The sequence below is a fragment of the Phaethon aethereus genome, assembly GCF_964289735.1.
Source record: "Phaethon aethereus genome assembly, chromosome: 20".
Classification (NCBI taxonomy): Eukaryota; Metazoa; Chordata; class Aves; order Phaethontiformes; family Phaethontidae; genus Phaethon; species Phaethon aethereus.
In genome coordinates, this window is record NC_138596.1 from 11,107,059 (window position 1) to 11,126,445 (window position 19,387).

Consider the following 19,387-nt stretch of genomic DNA (forward strand, 5'->3'; position numbering starts at 1 on the left):
TAAGTGGTGCTTCATTCCTGAAACAACTGCATAATAGATCCTGAATAGTCTGTTCAGTGTGTCAGTTTGTGCTGTAGTAGAGGATATACCCAGAGAGAGTGTAAGAAGTACGAATCAAAAGACTGCATGGGCACTAAATGAAGTGAGAAGGAGAGTGAATCTTGCATGGTCTTGGAAATTGTCAACTGTGGTCAAGAGAAAAAGCATATTAGACAAAGTCTGTCTTTCAGGAAAAAAAACCCCGTAATGAATTCTTTATTCATAGGAATAGTTTCGGTCCATCATGTATGTACCCAGCAATAGTTTAGGCCAGGGCATGAAAAAGACAGGTACCTCCATTTGGAAGGGAACCAATTTGTAACCTGCAAAAATATAATCACTTAAGTAGCATTTGGCTCATTCATTCTTTAAAAATTTTTAAATAGCCTGAGTGCTCCCACTCATTTCACTCATATTTCCACTCCTGCTAAAGTTGTCTTTACAAAGGCAGTGTCCTAAAACACCATGCTGTGGCACTGGTCAGCCTGAATGAGAGGGGAAGAGCACCATCATTTCAATTGCAGACATCCCTTGGCAGTGGCACCTTGTGATCATGGTAAAATTCTGAGCGTTTTTGCCCATGGCTGAGGAATGCTTCTACTTTCATGAGAAATCAGAAGATGATGGGGTGGTAAATTTGGGAGGGATTGTGATTGTGAATGTGCCTCAATATAATTGGAGTGCTTATTGACTGTTTTACTTTGTTCAGCCATAATGTCTTTGTCAATTGTCCTTAAAAAGTCGGATACCTTCTGTGTAGCTAGCTATACATGGTTACTCTGTAAGAGTGCTAGCCCAGATCAAAGAGGCTTGAATTCCTGGGTCGTGGGTCATGAAATAAATGGGAGATGCTTCTTCCTTCTAACCACCTTTGGACAGATTTAAATTTTTTTTGTGCAGGTATTTCCTGATGTCAGATTGGTTTTAGAGATATAGCCTCCACAGAAAGGGCAGCTAAAAGGTTAAGATAGTAAAGAGATTAGAGGACTCTTACCACTTCAACAGAATCCCTTTTGGTAAATATAGCTGAAAGGAGTTAGTGAACGCTTTGTGAGACCCCCCCCCTACCTTGCTTCCCTCGCATTCCACATTGCATCTCCCTTCTGGATCATAGTTAATCAGACCTTTTGACTTTCCTGTTATCTGATCAGAATGTTGCAACAGTGTACACGTCGGTCTAGATCCTGCTTGTGTCAGGTGAGTTTTGATCAAAACGTCCTCTGAGACTCTGATGCTTGTGACTGCACAATCTGTTTTGAACTAGCCCTTTGCATAGGTTTTCTGACTACAGACAGCCTGAGATATGCCAGCTCGCAATGGTTAAAGACTTGAGAGGATTATTGGTGGTGGAGCAACTCTGATGAATTAAATTTGACTTCCTTACTAACGAAAATGGGTGAAGCCCAGCTTAATGTCATCTTTAGAATCAGGCCAGGCAAATACTTGGGCAGTGTCCCAGAGAGACAGAAGCATTCTCCTGTGCGTAGGTATGGTGAGATGGCTGTCTTCTAATGGTGTCTACCAGGAGAGACGACTTCAAGATGCCAGATATTAGACTAGATTCAGTGAGTTGATTTCCACACAAAATGCTTATCAGCAATGTTTATTATTTTCGGTGATAATGGATTTGCTTGCCAGGAGGCCACCGCTTGCAGTATGTGAACTGCCTTGTACACTTCAGCAGACCAAAGTTTCCTTCCCTTTTTCCCCTCTTTCTCCTTTTCCCTTTCCTTTCCTTAAGGGAAGGCTAACTCTTGAGACTAGGATGGGTGTCTCTGAAGCCTGGAAAGAAATGTCTAAATTTCTGGGACTCTTTTAGCACAGTGAGGAAGTTGTTAATCTTGATCTAAAGAACCTGTGTGAAATTTCCAAATTTCTATCCAAAGTTCACACTCCATTTTGTGACGTTTTTCTCCTAAGAACCCTCTGACATATTTCGTGTTCTTTACCTTGACCTGCTCCAAGAAATTTTACAAATGAATAGGAACAAAATAATTCTCTGTATTTAAACCCTGTGACTGAATCTTGTAACTTGCATGATTGCCAGTGTGTAAGAATGGGGAATTAAAACCTCTAGAAAGTGAATCATCTGATCTTTTTAATTTCTTTAGAATCCTTCAGTTTCAGATAACCTAAGCAGTTACTCCTCAGTTGTGTGTAGTTTAAAACAGATGTTCAGTCATCCACCATTTTGGCTTATAAGAGATCTTATTTAAATATTTTATCTTGCATATGTATGTACTATTTAGAATTGTCATGACTCTGTATTTCTCTATCCTTGCTCTGTCTGAGAGAACCCTTGTCTGTATAATAGCCTTAAATTGATCATGGGAAAAGAAGCAATCACAGTTTCTAATTAGCAGTATTTCATGTTTTTGAAAAGATGTAGTAACTAGTAGGGGATCGGAATCTGTGCTGACTTACGCTACATGGATTCGGGTTCAATATGTTTCCAGTCGGCAGTATACAGACAGACTCCGTGTGTGTGTCTATGTAAATATATATGTGTGTGTCTATAAATTAAAATATGGGTATTTTTAAAGGGATTTAAGATTCTCCAGTCTTCACAGTTATACTTTATTGTTGCAGTGGGCGGTTGAATGGGCACAAGCTACCCACTTGTTTTCTCTTGAACAGTGAAGGAAGGGTCATACTAGCTAATATAGCTAGTATTTAAAATCTGTGCTAGAGTAGGTCTATGTGTGCATAGGACCCAGATGTGACTATCTGAGACGTTTTGACTCCAAACAAACACTCACCATGTCCCTCCCACTTAAAATATCTGTAAAATTGACTGGCATGTTTGGATTGAGTGAAGAAAGTAAAATAGCTACAAGAGTTGTTGGAATGCTTTCTTTTAATATCTTAAAGGGATACTGCTAATGCAGATTCCAGACTCTGACATGTGGGAGTTTTTGTTTGCTTGGACTTGACATTGATACTAACAGAGACTCCAAGTTCGGGGAAAAGCTCCCAGATAACACTTCTTCATATAAAAAAGAACTTTACCCGGGTTCCTTTAAACATGATCGTACAATTCTGCCTCCAGCAACTTTACAATATGAAAGTAATCACATATAAAAAAAACCCACAAAACAACCAAAAGAGAACCACAGAGAAAAAAATGAGATTGCAACAACTAATTTTATACGGTTGCTAATGAGGAAAGAAATGAGGAAACTGCATGAAGTGCTGGTCCCTGATTAAGTCACTTTGGAAGTACAGCAGGGCTCAGGCTGCACTCTGCTTTTGGAACTCTCCTTATTCGTATGGTTTGGGTATTACACAGTGGTGGAAATGCAGCTTTTTGGCTTAGCCTATAAAAAGAAAAATCCATATTTTGGCCTTATTCATGGAGTTTGGCAGATTCACTTGGGAGGTGGCAAGGGCAAGGGATTGTCTCTTGACTTCCTACCGTAGGAGCTAATGCTGTGGATGCTGCAGGGTATTACTGTAATGCACTGAGTAAGGATTCACTGTGAGTACACATTCTTCATGTCAGCACTGACAGAGGCCAGCTGGGGAGGTTTAGAGCAGGGCTGGATTAGATCTCACTACAGCGCAGGTCTCTTCTATATTGGCTAGTTTCATCTCCAATCCCTTTTTGTCTGACTGGCATCAGGGAGCGCTTACACACATTCTGCCGTTTCAGTCCAGCCTTTTTTGTCATTCCTCCCCCACCATTCACACCCCCCCCCCTTTTTTTTTTTCCCCCTTTACTGTCACAAATGTGCACAAGGAGTCGGCCATGAAATCTGTGCTGATTGGCGTGATCCTGAAGGGAATTTTTCTGCTAGCAGGTAATGAGATCTATACAGTAATTGCAATGTGTCCTGAATGTTTTTGTGCCTGCCCAGGGCAGGGAGCTGGTTGTGCGATTAGCGGTAGCTGGAGGCACGAGAAGGAACAAGAATTGACTAGAAAGAAAGAATGTTTTTATTTTGAAGAGACCTGAAGTTTTGTTTTGGAAACTTTAGGGCAAGGAATTTCCTTGTTGCTGCAAGACGAATGCAGAGCCGTCAGCATGCTCCGTGTGCATCTTTGCTACCGCTCTGCCTTGCTTTGTAGTAATCAGATCTGGGGTGTTCCAAGGCGTGGGTCCTTGTTTGGTGCTCGGATGTACTGTCTAAACACACAGATGTGTCCCTGTTACTTCTGTGAAACATTGGTTTTCCTTTTTACAGATGTTTTTGCAATTTTCCTTTTTCCTTTAATGATTTAAAACTCCTTTATTGAGTAGTAGTTTTTGTTTTAACTCAGAGGACAAACCCTTTACTGGCCTATGCACTTCTCCATCTCCTCCCCCACCTCTCCTTGAGTAGTAGTGCGCGGTGGGAGAGAGGTCAAAGCAGTATGTTGCCATGGAAATGGCAGTAATTGTGCAAATATAATTGTGTCGGGGTCCGCTTGTTGCAGCTAATTCTCTCTCTCCCCACTCTTTCCCTCCCGTCCTTTTTTCTTTTGATAATAATAATACAAACCCTAATTAGGATGCACCAGGGCAAGGTTGCTAGGAATTCAGCTGTCTTACGGAGAGGGCAAGCCGGTGTGGCTGGGAAGCCCCACTGAACTCGCGTGTTTCAAGATTGGGCTCATGAATAGACCTCACCCTTCAAGTTTTTTTGGTATATGGTAGCTAAATTAGAATATCTCTCTTTATGTGTGCTTATTCTTTTGATGTATTGTGTATCTATTGAAGTATATGATTCTTACACTGTATACACTGAATCTTTGCTTATTAATAGCAGTCAGTAAATCATCACCTTCGTTCAGGGAATGGTGAGCTGTATGGATTTTAATAACACTTGCATCTATGAAACAAGACTGTTCTCACCAGCTTGGTAACACTTTAGAGTCTAGTAAATAGATTTGTATTTGAAAATACTGCAGTCTGTTAAAGCTCAGTGACTTCTGAGCGTCTGCCGCTGACCCAGCCCCTGTGGGTTGTTAGCTTGGGACTGCTAGCTTAAATGCTGCTAAATTAATTAGGATGTTTGAAAATATTTGTCTCCAGATAGCATCTTTTAAAATAACATTGTCTGATTTTCAGATAACAAGTTCCACTGATTTGAATTTGTTAGCCTTTAACTAGATAAGAAACTCATTAAACATTTTAAAATTTCCTAATGATACAATGAATCAGATTGGCAACATTGCTCTTACTATTGGTATTTCAAATAACAGTAAACATTTGAGTTAAGAAATGTAGAGGGAACAGAGAAGACTACGTAAGAGTAACTTGTTTTTGTCAAATGGAGTTGTCCCTCCCCCTTTATTTTTTTTTTTAAGTATACCTGAAAAGGAATGCCTAAGCTTCTCTTAGAGAAACAAATTATTTTTGAACTTCTTAAAATCCACATTCCAGTGGGTTTGCAAAGACACAATTCTCCATGTCTTGGAGAAGATTGGAATAATGGATATCCAGGAAGTGATCTGTACTGCTGGCTACTGTAATGGCCGATGGCAAAAATCTTATTTTTTCTGAAGTAGGGAAAAGTTCCTTTATTTTCCTGGCATTCCCATCTTCATTTGCACTCCGTCATCTGCAGCCAAAACCCAAAATTAGAGACCCCTCTGCTGCACTGAAATTAGCAGCTAGGAAGTAATATGCAACAGAAATCTTCTTGTGCCTTGTTTTGGTATAACTCAAGAATTTGACAAACTGGATATGTTCAAACACAGTTGACAAAAATCATTGGCGATAATGGAGGAGGAGAGAGGGTGAGACAGCTGGCTGATGAAGGGTATGGTCAGTATAAGGCATAGAAGGAGTTAGTGATATAGCACCAGGTAACCGTACAAGCGGTCATGTTGGCTTCCGGGAAAAATTGTTGTTAGCCAGATTTTTAGAACTCTTGTGGAGTTTCCTCTGATATCAGTTTGTTTTAAAAACTGCTCCAAATTTAAATCTGGCACTGCACTGGCTTCTAGGAGGGCAAGAATACATCAAGTGTTGTTTTAGAGGCTCTTTCCTTCTTCTGCTTTAGTCCTGTGAAGGCTGGCTGTTTGCTGGCAGCAACAATGACAGCGATAAAGATGATGCTTGTGTTTTTGGTTCCTCTAGGAAGAGCTGCCCTCCCCTCTTTGTGCCGCTGAACATTTCCTTTGCCTGTTTGTAGGCCGTGAGGTTAGACAGCAGCATGCAAAGACCAGAAGTGTCAGCTTATTCTTTTCACCCATTTCAACCCAATAATCTAAGAAATCAAACCAGCTGCATCCCATGGGAAAGCTTGGTGTTTAATTAGCCACCAGCCTGGGGTTGTGCACTCACCGTGGGGACTAATTTGCCACCCGGTGTGAAGCGCTGCCCCCACAGGTGTCAGCTGGGAGGCTGGGAAGCAGCCAGGCAGGTGTTCCTGCTGCTGCTGCTCGATGGAGAGCACACTGGCCGGAGGAGATGCGGTCAGGCTAGGAATGTGATATGGGAAAATGGAGCTCTCAGCCCTGCCTCCCAGCCTTCCCAGCAATGCAAGAATTCATGGCATCTCTCCTTTTGTTATCCAAACCGATGCTATCCTCTCATTGCCCTGGTAAATATCAGCAGCTCTGATCTGAAATGAGCAGTATCTCAAGGATTTGAGACTATACCAAACCTATCTTTCTGACGCCATTCAACAACCTCTTCCCTTAAATCTGACTGCAAATATACCTCTTATGGTTTTGAGAGCACTTCAATCCACTGATAACTCAGAAAACTGACTCCACGTAGCTCTACTCTCTACTGATTTTTCTTAATTCCGGTTGAAGTCGTCTTGTCTTCTCCCAGACTGGGATTCTTCAGGCCCAGAGATATCCATTATACTCTATTTATTCCAACACATTTCCTTCAAGTGTGACCATAGCTTTGTGCTGAAATCTTAATTCTATCCTTGCTGCTTACAAGTAAGACGACACCCCAGGTTCTGTGTGCTGAGCAAACCCAGCATTAATAGCTGGAGGAAAAAAAGGCTGTGCCGATGTGGTATGAGCAACTCTGAATCTGTCCATCAGCTGAGCTCTCCTTCAAGGCAAATATTATTGGCCAAATTCTGTGCTTTTCCACAGGCACTACACAGAGCAGTTCTCCTAGTTTATGGCACTAGAGAGCTATGTCCTAGAGGAACCTGAGGTACTGTTGCCTACAGAACAGCTCTAGCATAGCTGGAAAGTACAGAATTACCAGAGCCTTCCATTTCTCTTTCAGTGCTTCTCAGAGCTCCATACGTGTTATGTCCGTACACTGACACAAACCGACGTTTTGGAGCTGGAAGCTGGTGCTGAGTCTTTGCCTATCTGCAGAGAGAGCACTGGTAACAGCAACTGAACACTGGATCTGAAAAGAGTAAAGCAGCTTGGTTAGAGAGCCAGGTACCAGACGTTTGTGCAAGACTGCCTGTGAGGCATTGCTGGGGCATGAGGGGGGACAAACCATCAATGCGTATGTTCAAGAAGCCTGTATCTTTGCTAAGTTTTTTTTAATCCCACATCAAGTCCAGCTCCAGTGCTCCTAATGCCCCATCTCCCCTCATCTCTTTCCCTCAGGCAACTCTCTAATCTCTTTGACATGCACATTCTGTCTAGTGGCTTTTCTTTACAAATGTCTTTTGTGTTTTGATCCCCCTCCTTTGTGTGTGAATTCCTTCTTTTTCTTTCTGCTGTCCTCGTTGTGCTTGCTAGCTAGGTTCGGCGTGTAATGCTATTAGATTGGGATAATCCATGCTTGGTTTATCTGTGTGACTGTCTCTGAAGATTAGTGAAAACCAATGTTATGGGCTAGATAAAGTGAACTGGTTCAGAAGAGCTCTTCTGTCAGTCTGGAGATGCTCAGGAAAATGACAGCAGATTTTCATTAACCAGATTTGAGTGTAATGTCTTGTAATTTACTTGTGCCCTGTTGGGATACATGTGCTTCGAGGAGACAGACGAGCTGCAATGCAGTACTTTTTACCCGGTTCACTTCTGCAGGACTGGACAGAACTGAAATCAGCTTAGTGCAAGTATGGCAAAGTGCCTGTGGAGCATGTTTTGTTTGTTGTTTGGTAATGAATTGAGTTTTGTGAGTGTTTTACAGCCGGAGGGTTGTCTGAGAGTTTGAATTTTCTTAACTGAGACTTTGCAATAACTTTCCTGGCTAGTGATCCATTTTGATGCTGTCTGCAGCAGTGGTGCAAGGAACATACTTCAGTCAGATCTATAGATGTAATTTGAGTTTCAACGTACACAATCCATCTATGAAAGAAGCATAAAATCCTTGTCTGTGCTGTTTTGCCTCTTTAATATCCTCTGCTTGCTCTCCTTGCGTGTTGATTACCTGTGGTGTTTGAGATTGTCTGGGAGAGGACAGTAGAGTCTGCCGGATGATGCAGGCTGCCTGACTGAAGCTCTATAAATAGCTCCTTCTTTGCAGTGTCTGGGAGGACAGCACAGAATTATGTTTTTCTTGCTCTTATGTTAGTGGCAGGCCACTCTGTAGCAAGCGTGGGGCTTCTTGCTGGCAGTCCTTGGTCTTTTGGTGGTTTCCTGAAGAGAATGGCTTAGAGAGCAGCAGTGCTGGGGAGGGCAGCCTGTGCCTGGCAGGCTGGCTCTGGGGAAGGGAGTCACAATCCCCTGCAGTGAGATCCCGTTTCTAAATCTCTTTCGCAGGTGTGGAATGTGCTGTTAACATCAATGAGTGTGAGGAGGGTCCCTGCAAGAACGGAGCTGTCTGTGAGGATGGCATTGCTGACTATACCTGCCACTGTGCCCCTAGCCAGGATGGCATTATATGGGGAGGGAAGAACTGCTCTGTCAAGCTCACTGGGTGCCAGACGCACGACTGCCAAAATGAGGCCTTGTGCATCCCAACCTACCAAGCTGAGAGCCACGGCCACCTGTGCCAGTGCCAGCCTGGTTTCTATGATGCCACATGCTCAACACCAACAACGTTTTCCTTTGCTTCCAGAGGGTATCTCCTCATTGAGCTGCCCGTGAACAATCAGAGCAGGAGGGATGTAGCAGGAGATCAGCTTGCCAGCGTGTCCCTCCGGTTCCGAACTACCTTGCCCAGCGCTATCCTTTTTTACCGAGGCCATGAAGCTGAATACTTGTTCCTGGAACTCTTTGATGGCATTCTACATGCAGGACTGAAGAGGGAGGATGTTGGGTACCTACTGCTGCTGGAGGGCCTGAGAGTTGATGATGGCCAGTGGCATAAAGTTGAAGTTGTTCTGCACAGCGCGGTGCAGCTAAAGCTCTGGCATGACTCTTGTGATGCAGGTGTCTGCCTGCAGAGCTCTCCTGTCCCGTTTGGCACTGCTTTGATCCCGCATGCCTTCCTGAACATGTATATTGGAGGTACTGAGGATGTGATGGCCAACAACACACAGAGCCAGCAAGGCTTTGTTGGCTGCCTGGAAGACTTTCAGGTAGATGCTGAAGCTGTGCTCCCGGTGCATCTGCCTGTGGGTGAGTCCTCCCCAGTGAAGCAGGGCTGTGACCGAACAGAGTGGTGCCTCTCCCAGCCCTGCTTTCATGGCGGGCTGTGCGTGGACCTTTGGGCAACCTTCAGGTGCGACTGTTCTAGGCCTTATGGAGGCCCAGCTTGCTCATATGGTAAGTGCCACGTAATTTACATCTGCCAGCTCCTCTGCCAGTCGGTGCTTCAGAGATACTAGATGAGCATTGATGCTAGCTCTGGAAGCAGCGTTTTCTGCTTGACCACTAGAAAACTAAAGCAAAACCCTCTGTAAATAAAATTCTCATTGATCCCTTTTCTGTCGCTTGCTCCTGCAGGAATGATTGTCAGTTTTGTGGTGCAGATATTATTCCTTATTGAGCCAGAGGCTCTGACTTCATCTTTATATCAGATCTATGCGATTGCAGGAGTGCAGGGCATTTGTTTTAGTGTGAAAAGTTGATCTTAAGCTTCTGAGTTAAGGATGAATAGGAGTATATTGCTTTATAGATAAAACACAATGTGTTAAAGGAAGCTCTCAGACAATTTTGAGTTAAAATCATATCTATTTGCATATATTAATATTGTTCCAGTTTTTTGTTTCACTCCTGGCAAGTACGAAGTTGCTCTGCTGTTACCAAATTTACAAAATTTAAAAGCAACTTTGTAGCTTCTAAGTCCTTGAGTCAGCCTGCTAGATAGCAAGGACTCTGCTAGACCTGTTTTTCCCTCTTCTGCTACTTCGGTGCTTGAATTCATGCCCTCCAGAGAATGCAAGGACACATTCACCTACGTCTTAATTTTATTGATCTGGGTGGGGAGAGAGCATAGTAACCCTGAGGCATGTTGAAACTGCTGGGAAGAAAGGTCTTGCCTCATTCGTAAGGAGTTACAGCTTAGAATATCCCTGTTCCAGCTGCATTCCTCTTGTCTTTGAGCTGATGTTCATTTCTTTTCTTTTCCAGAGCGCCCAGCAGCAACATTTGGCCTAGAGAATTCCACCAGCTTTGCCTCTTTCACCATTTCTGATAGCCTTGGTGCAAACTTCAATATCTCCTTTTTCATTCGTAGTCGGAAACCTAATGGTTTGCTATTGCAAATTGGCAACGAAACTGACCCCTGCCTCACCATATACTTGAAGAATGGCAAGCTGAAGATAGAGATGCTATCTACAGATACTGTGACATTTCCAGAAAATTTAGTTGATGGGAGGAGACATTTGGTAGATCTGTCTTTCCAAGGAGGAATTGTTGGTGCTTACCAATCAGACACATATCTGGAGCTAGGACAGCTCGAAGCAAGACCTCTTTTAGCTGGTTATGAAGTGTATATTGGTGGACATCCTAACCCAGATAGCGTTGACATGTGGGGAGGCTATTTTAAAGGCTGTTTGCAAGACATGCAGCTGAACAGCCACCAAATACAGTTTTTCCAGGTTGAGAACTACAGTCTGCCGCAGGAACTCAATAGAACTCAAAGTGGTAATCTTGTGAATGGTTGCATCTCTGATAACACCTGCAAGGTAAGATGTCTCTCATTTGTCTCTACATGTGTGCAGTTGTTTATTATAGTTCTGCGATTATGGAACAGTTTGATTCTTGCTGATAACAGGAAGATGAGAAGTATTGAAGGACACGTGGTCCCATAGGCTCTTACTTCACTCAATATACTACATACAATTCATACAATTTCAGCACCCAGTTTTCTCTAGCTCCCCTGTGTTTTTTGTAGTTTGTAGGACTTGGGTAGTCCTGCTCTTGTGCTGCCCATTTCCGTTTTGCCGAGCCTACACACGCGTTCCAGACTCCACCCTCTAACCAGTAACTTTTCCAGCTCCTCCCTTCATGCTGTTTCAATTGCACAACAACCTCTTCCCCCAGGAGTTCACTGCTTCAGCAACAACAGTTCAAGGAACTGTCTCCATGGTGCCCTTGGAGCAGAATCTCTCTCTCCTTTATGCCACATGTGAAGGTGGGGAGGCTGTACTCCCTAACTTTGCCCTTCGTGCTCATGGTGCTATGAAGTGTTGCCACGCCGCTGATATTGAGTGTGTCGTCCTAGTGACAGAACTTTGTGAGGTTTTCAGGAGTGTTGCAGCTTGTTTCATCTGTTTCTCACCTTTGCTTTTGTGCTTTGTTCTTGTCCAAACCAATGGAGCTCTGCCTGGGGAGTTTCTGTTGACAGCACTGCACACAGGGTAGAGTCTCAGGAGTTGCTTGTTCAGAGACCCTTCTACTTCCTTCACTGCTGTTGAGTCACTATTTTAATTACCCTTCTTTCTTGATGCAAGCGCTGCTTGTACTAATCTTTGTCGCATTTCCTTCTACCAAATTCTCTTCGATCCAAAGATGAATTACACTGCTTCTAAATTCCACTATTTTGTTTTTCAGTCTGAACCATGTCAGAATGGTGGCAGATGCATTGTCACTTGGAATGATTTCCATTGCAGCTGTCCAGCAAATTTCACTGGGAAATTTTGTGAAGAGAGGGTCTGGTGTGAAAGTGACCCATGTCCTGAAGCTACCACCTGTGTAGATGTTCTAGCAGGATATGTATGTAAGTACTGTTCTCCACTTACGTGTTGGTAAAATCTCTAATTCACTGCCTATAATCGGTATTCCTAGTTTGTACTGTTGCAATAAATATAAACACATGCTGCAAAAAGGAAATGGAATGATGCCCAGGTACACGCTCCTGCAGGCAGCATGCACTTTCTGGATTTACCACCAGGTTGTGATAGAGCAAAGATGGTACTCAAAGATGTTTTATTCTTTTACTTTGACTCGATCAGGGGGAACCTATCCGCTTTTGTGGAGTGATTGCCTACCTTATTATCATTGCAGCGTAAGGGCCATCCTGCTCTCTGTAATGTTCAGCCATTTCTAGAGTCTCAGGTTATTTCACCAAGTAGGACCCAATTAAGTATTGCAAATATGTCTCAGTCTTCTTCTAAGACAGAACTGTGGACAATGAAGAACGCTAGCTAGCTAATGGTGCCCTGATGTGGAGGGAGTGTTATCTAGTGGCTAGAAGGTGTCCTGGAACTCACAATGTTGGGGTGTTCCCAGCTCTGCCACTGGCTGCCTCAGCAGCTTTGGATGCATTACTTTCCTGATCTACATTCTAGTTTTTCTAGAAGTAAAAGGGCAATAGTTGTATTTTTGTGAGTGCTGTGAGACTGACGAGTAAAAGTTGCTCTTGTGTAGCAATAACAATAATATTATTATTAGAGGTGCAATTGTAAACAGGAAGAGCTTTAAGGGTGCCAGGAGCTAGGCCTGTAATCCTACTCACACTAAGCTTACATGATTCTTAAGGGAGAGAACCTGTCAGGAGTTTTGCCATTGGTCTGTCTCGAACATGACACCAACCGTCTTCCAAATCCCTTATGCTCTACCCCTTTATTTATAGGTCTGGCTAATGCAACATTTAATAGTTATGCTGCCATTGAATTTACCACAAATACGTCAGTGACTAGAACTCTGAGCAGTCTCCACGTGGATTTCAGAACCAGGGATGAAGATGCTGTTTTGCTTCGGGCTGTGGAAGAAGTGGATTCCCTCCAGATAGCTATTAAGAACTCCTCCCTGCTTGTTGACATCAGGAGTGGGAATAGCATCGAAGGTGTCAGCTTCCTGAGTCAGAAGTCTGTCACGGATGGTTTCTGGCACACCATCTCTGTGTCCATGGAAGAGCCGTCTGCACTTTCCTCCAGATGGCTGGTGTGTTTGGATGGGTCTGCTAATGTGACTCTGCAGGGAAATGCTGGGAACTTGGACTTCCTAAAGAACAGTGCAGCAATTGTTCTAGCTGAAAATTTCACTGGCTGCCTAGGACAAGTGAGAATAGGGGGGATCTACCTGCCGTTCACTGCCCATCTCTCGTACCCCCAGCCAGAACAGTTCCAGCAGTCCAGCAGGCGGGCCATCCAGCTGGGCTGCACTGGGGCTGATGTTTGTGCTTCTAGCCCTTGCCTCAATGCTGGCACCTGCCAGGACTTGTTCAATTCCTTCAGCTGTGCCTGCAGTGCTGGCTGGGGAGGGCTGCTGTGCGAGTCTAACATTGATGACTGCCAGTCAAACCCGTGTGTTCATGGGGACTGTGTCGATGCAGTAGCAGATTTTCAGTGTGAATGCTTCCGGGGGTTCATTGGGAAGAAGTGTGACATCAACGTCGATGACTGTGTGCGGCACCAGTGCCTAAATGGAGCTACCTGCATTGATGGGGTTTATGGCTACTCCTGCAAGTGCCCTCCTCAGTATTCCGGACCTCGCTGCGAGTAAGTGCCTTGGTTGATTTGATCCAGGGGTCAGAGGAGCCCCCAGGTAAATTGCACTTTTACTTTGGGACACTTTGGGAAAATTTGTCATTGCAAGTATCTGGTACATGAAGTGCCTAAATTCTGCTGTGAATTGGAAGGTGCTGTCCAGGTCCAGATCCTCACTGAAAGGTGCTCAGCCTCATACAGGATAAGGATCCTTCCTTTTTATGTGGGTTATTCCCATGCCACATTTCAGAGATGTTTAAAGTGACATCAATCTCCTCCAGGATTTGACTCCCCTTGGCATATTCCTGTATTGATTTAAAACAAAACAGGACGAACAAAAAAACTCTGCTGGCCTGCTTATGAAATGAAGGGAGCCCCCCAGCCCCCGGTGGATGGAGCACGCTGTATTGTGAAGTTTTGGGTGCACCAAATACCCTGGAGTGATAGAAATGGTCCCAGTGAGGATAGGGTCCTGGGCAGAGTGCAGAAGAGGGACAATCAAAGCTCTGCTGGGAATGCTGGTTTTGATAAACCTTTGACGCTGGGTTTATAGAGATTACCTGTAGCAGGCGTTCCTAACTGCATTATTGTTCTACTAGTGGTACCCAGCCAACTTTCAAGCCATACTTGGCCTGCCTGTGAGCAGGATGCTGCCAGTGCTAATGAAGGTGTCCATTGCTACTACCTCTGCAAAAACAAGCCTTACCCTGACAAGTATTTTCCTATAATATTATAGATTAAAAATACATGTGCGCTCCTAGACTGATTAACAGCATTCCTTCAAGGAAGGGCTCAGTTGAATTTTGTGGCATAGGCCCAAAGAATAAGGGCATTGTTTCTGTGTATTGGTTAAAAAAAAGTCTTTGAGTATCCTGCTCCTTATCAAATGTGTACTGGGAGAAGAACATTTCTTCACCCGTCACCTTACTGCCTGTGCTGCTTAGCAGTGCACATTTCATGATTGGTCCATGGAGCTCACATAAAATTTGGGAAATAGGTATGGAGTCAGGGGAAGGGCTGGTTCTGTTTTGGGGTTTTTTTTGTAATAAGGTCCATATTTATAACATTTGTGTTAGTTTGGAAAAAATCCAGCATATTTTAGTCACAAAGGTATGTCTCATATTGGTAAAGGAAGTAGGAATCAACATGTTACTTAGACTTCCATTTACTTGAGCATATTCAAATTGAACATGGAGAGAAACGCTTACTTGGCTGAGCTTCAGTCACCTAATCTACCCCGCTGAATTTCCTGTTCATGCTGGTGTAGACGGTTATCTGGTACTTGCATTACCCCTTTCGTGGCCTAGCTATGTGCAGTCTGGTATTCCAACAGTATCCTGTCTCTGTTTATATCAGCAAGAACAGGCAACTGAGAGAAAAGTCCTAGTACTGGTACATCTTCTGCATGTTCTCTGGGCATGCTTAAAGTAATACTCTGATATTATGGTTGATTTCTGAGCCTATTTCCTTCTCTACTTGTGTCAAACTCCTTCCTAGAAATACCAGTGACTCTGCTGATGACCCTCACCAGCCCAGTCTCCACCAAGTCTGAGTACGCTTTTACCTTCCCCCAAAAGTGACTGCTCTAAAGGCTGTCTCTTGCTTTTCCCAGATGGCCGTTCCCACCTGAGCAATGTGGTAAGAACTTCACCTGTCTGAACGGTGGCAAGTGCATCAGTGAGACCTGGGGAGCCAATTGCACTTGCAAGCCGGGTTTCACTGGACGGAAGTAAGTGCTGTTTTTCTGGTGCCTGCAAAGGAGCTAGTGCTCCAATTCTTACATCAGTGGGGTGGCTGAGCAGGTTCGAATGCTTCATCCTCTTACATATCCTTTTGCCATTCAAACAACTGCTCCAAAACCGTAAACTAGCTGTTATTTTTAGAAGAGGCAGGCTTGAGATGATCCTGCTGACAATACCAATTTTTGCAGCGTGCGCTGTTTCCACGTTGTTCTTGTGCCTCATGAGAATTCGTTAACTGTGCTAGCAACTCATACTGGCTTCAGTCACACAGAAATGACAAAAGGATTGGTATGAATGGGTGAAAATTTCCTGTTGTTGGACCCTGGAGAAGCACCTGAAAAAGATGCAACAGGAAGTTTTCAAAAAAATGAGGCTTTTGTAGGCTCTGTGATCTTATGTTATATGGCACAAGAACATATGTGAGAAATTTCAATTTAATTCTAATACACTTTTCCTTTCCAGTTGTCAAATTAATATAAACGAGTGTGATCCAAACCCTTGCCAGAACGGAGGTACGTGTCAAGACTCTGAGAACAAATACGAGTGTTTGTGCAGTGCCAGCTACACGGGGGAGCGCTGTGACATTAACGTAAGCACTGTCTATTCTTCCAGCCTGTGCGTTGTGAGGAGCAGCGGAAGTAGGCTTGGCAGAGTCCTGGGGTACCGGGGTATTAGTGAGACTGCCTACGTGTTGCATAGTGCCCTGCGTGTCCTGGCTAAAGCACGCTGGTAAGCACACTTAGGAAATCAGTTGGTACCAAAGAAACCTGAAGTGTGAAATTATTTTTCCTTTGCAGTGCTGTTGCATGGTAGTCTCTAGCATGTAAGCAACTGCAGCAAATACTTTTCAGTATCTGCATGGGCTGCCCTATGCTTTTCAGGGCTGCTCCTGCACCTTCCTTTAGATGTTACAACTCCTCAGACAGTAATCAAACTACTGCAGTTGGACCTGTAGAAAGGAGATACTTCTCTCTTTCCTGCAGTTTCCTGGAGAACGGAATTTCACCTGGCATTTTATCTTGGATGAGATAGTTGCAAACACCTTCCCTCTCCAAAAATCATCTGGGTAGAAATGGATGTGTTTGGAGAAGGGAAGTCAGATGAAGTCAAGCTAAAAGTGATTCAAGTACAAGTTAAAGCAGCATCCTTTATCTGCTGCATCTGCTTCTGACCCAATGGGCCAGGTGGATGGGCAGCCTCAGCGATGCTTTTCCTTTTCTGTGTAAGCAAAGCATTAGCATTGCTGTTTGAGGCTGGAATCCTTCCTGTGTGGAAGCTGGTAAATCATACACTTGCTCTTTCTCTGTAAAGCTATTGCACGGACAGGCAGCTTGTCTGGTAACCTGGGAATGTACTAACCCGTACTGCATGGAAAAGGCTGTGCGCCAAGGTGGGGGTTGCTGCTGTTGCTGTTACTAAGGGTTCTGTATGCACGTGCCACGAGGTCTCTCCTGACATTTCCAGTTTGCATGCATAGACTCCTTCAGGCATCTCTGCCTCCTCTGTCCCAGGACACTTCCTGTAGATTCCTTGTGTTCGTTTTCATCATCTCCATTACTCTTTGCAGAACTGTCTGTCTTTTCCCTCTTAAAAGGACAGTGCCTGTGCCGGGGGCCAGGGAGGAGGACAAGGCGTGGCAGTTGGCTGTGTTTGCTCTTCGCGATAGCTGTAGAAGCGAAGGGATGTTAGCTGCGCTCTCTTGCTCTTTCTCCCTCCCACCAACAGCAGCGAGTACAAGCATGCAGCAGGCGGTCGGGTGGCCTGCTGAAAACCCCTGTAGTGTGACTAATCTGCATGCTGTGCAAAACTAGAACTAACTCCTAGCCCATCGCTTGAGTTTTGGCAGGCTCAAAGAATCAACTTGCACATAAGTCATTTGAAGATGGCAGAAGGACTTCCAGGTACTCTGGGAATATTCCTTCTGTGCTGTATTGTGTTGTGACACTAGCACAGACTGCATGGCGTCCAAAAGCTGTAAATAATCAAGCTTCAGTTCTTTTGGTTTTATCTGTAAGGTGGCAGATACTATTTTTAGCAGTAAGAATGATCTTATTTTTAGGCTTATTGTAATTTTAAAGCTTTCTTTAATGACAAAAATTCCACAAGTTTTAAAATTCTCTGTTGTTGTGTTCCATACTATCCTTAATTCCACCAGAATGTTAATAATACTTATTCGGCTACATTTATCTCCTCAGTACTTGGGCCTTTTGTCATCCCCATCTCCCGTCCACGTACTGACCTTTTTAACATCCTCCCCTCCTGCAGCAAGTTGTCTTCAAGTCCATAGCCTTTTTATGTAGCGTGGACATTAAAGTATGTGCCTTTGTAATTTAAATGTTTTGAGATACGAATTTAAAGAACCTAGTACTCGCCATTCACTATTTTAATTATTTAAAATCTTTTGCCCTAGGATTTCCTAAAGTTCTGGCAAGGTATGTCAGTTCTTGGTTTTGTATCCTAATCTTTCCTCTGGCTTTGAGATTTGTTAACTGTTAAGCCTGAAACTTACTGTACCTCCCTGTCCCAAGGACATGCTGAATCACAAGTCTGTCTATAATCTTGTTGCAGTGGATACTTCAATAGCTAAAGAAATTCTCTATCTTGCCATCAGAGGCATCATTGAACTTTTTTTTTTAGTATCATTCCCCTGCTTGGGGAAATTTTCTGGGGTTACTGAAAATTCACATTACTCTGCATTAACTTTATAGTTTGGTGGTTTGGGGTTTTTTGTTTGTTTGTTTTTTGGGTTTGTTTTTTTTTTTTTTGCAATGTCAGTTACATCTTTCTTAGTGTCACCTATATATCTTAGTCTGATATTGGTAAGGAGGCCCTTAAAAGATTTCCACCATGGGTGCTGAACGTACAGGTCTTTAAATCTCAAGGGGCTGTCCTGCTGTGAAAAACTGTACGCAAAGCAGAGAATATAGTGTGTGGTATTATTTGGACAGTTCCACCTCATCTAACAAGGTCTGACGTGCTGCTCAGCCTCTTCTCTGCTGCTCTTCTAACTGCAAGCAGCAGCTGTGCATCACCTTCATTAGCAAGTGGTGTACAAGGGACAGTTTGCTTTGTAGCACTTTCACAGCTCCAGGATCGGTCCCATAAATTGTTTGCATTCAGTTTTGCTGCCTCCATGCTGGTTAGCTGCCCAGCTCAGGAAATCCTCTCCTTTCTTCCTTGTGGTAATTCTGTCCGTGTGCCCTGCATGAATTATTGTAATGGTATTAACTGTTCCATTGGTAAATCTCTGTTTATAACTCTGCCCTGTTGAGATCAGCTTTGCCAAAGCTGCCAGTTAAAGAGTGTCATTGATGAGTGTCACTAGTTTTGAATCGGAATGAAAAAATCAGAATGTGTTACTTTCTGTTCTCTGTATTAAAAATAGTCCATTTAAAAAAAAAGTAAGTTTGAATGCATTTCGATAAGAGCTTAAAGAATGTACATGAGCATTCTCTGTGCAGGTGCCTTCAAGCCCTGTACTTGTTCCTTGCTTGTTCTTTTCGATCCAGGTGCAGATCTTCTGCTTTTAAAAAAAAAAAATTCCCTCTAATCTGACCATTTTGGGTACTTCAACTTAAGTTATTGTAACCACTGGAGTTTCATTGTTTCTCCATTAATTTCTTTTACAGAAAGGGACTCCAGGTGCTCTCTTACCCTCCCCACTAATTGAAGTAGCTGTCCCTGTAGCCTGTGGCTCTTTGCTGCTGCTCAGTATTGGTCTCATATTCATGATTCTCACTGCAAGGAAGAGGCGCCAATCAGAGGGAACCTACAGTCCGAGTCAGCAAGAAGTGGCAGGAGCTCGGTTGGAGATGGACAGTGTCCTAAAGGTGCCACCTGAAGAGCGGTTAATATAGGCACCGCCAGGACAAGGAGATGCACCCACAAGGTCTGCTTTGACCTTGGTCTCTTTCCAGCACTTGCAGC

General features: G+C 43.7%; 1 protein-coding gene across 1 annotated transcript in view; it reads left to right on the forward strand.

The window, feature by feature from the left end:
• Window positions 1–19,317, forward strand: part of CRB2 (crumbs cell polarity complex component 2) — a gene marked incomplete at both ends in the record, with an annotated part of 38,831 nt that extends 19,514 nt beyond the window's left edge. The window contains 7 exons of the mRNA XM_082008864.1: window positions 8,662–9,609; window positions 10,417–10,973; window positions 11,842–12,007; window positions 12,863–13,730; window positions 15,331–15,447; window positions 15,923–16,049; window positions 19,090–19,317. Of these exons, the coding sequence (XP_081864990.1) occupies window positions 8,662–9,609; window positions 10,417–10,973; window positions 11,842–12,007; window positions 12,863–13,730; window positions 15,331–15,447; window positions 15,923–16,049; window positions 19,090–19,317 (3,011 nt within the window). The remainder of the gene's footprint in view (window positions 1–8,661; window positions 9,610–10,416; window positions 10,974–11,841; window positions 12,008–12,862; window positions 13,731–15,330; window positions 15,448–15,922; window positions 16,050–19,089) is intronic.
• Between the last annotated feature and the right edge of the window lie 70 nt (window positions 19,318–19,387).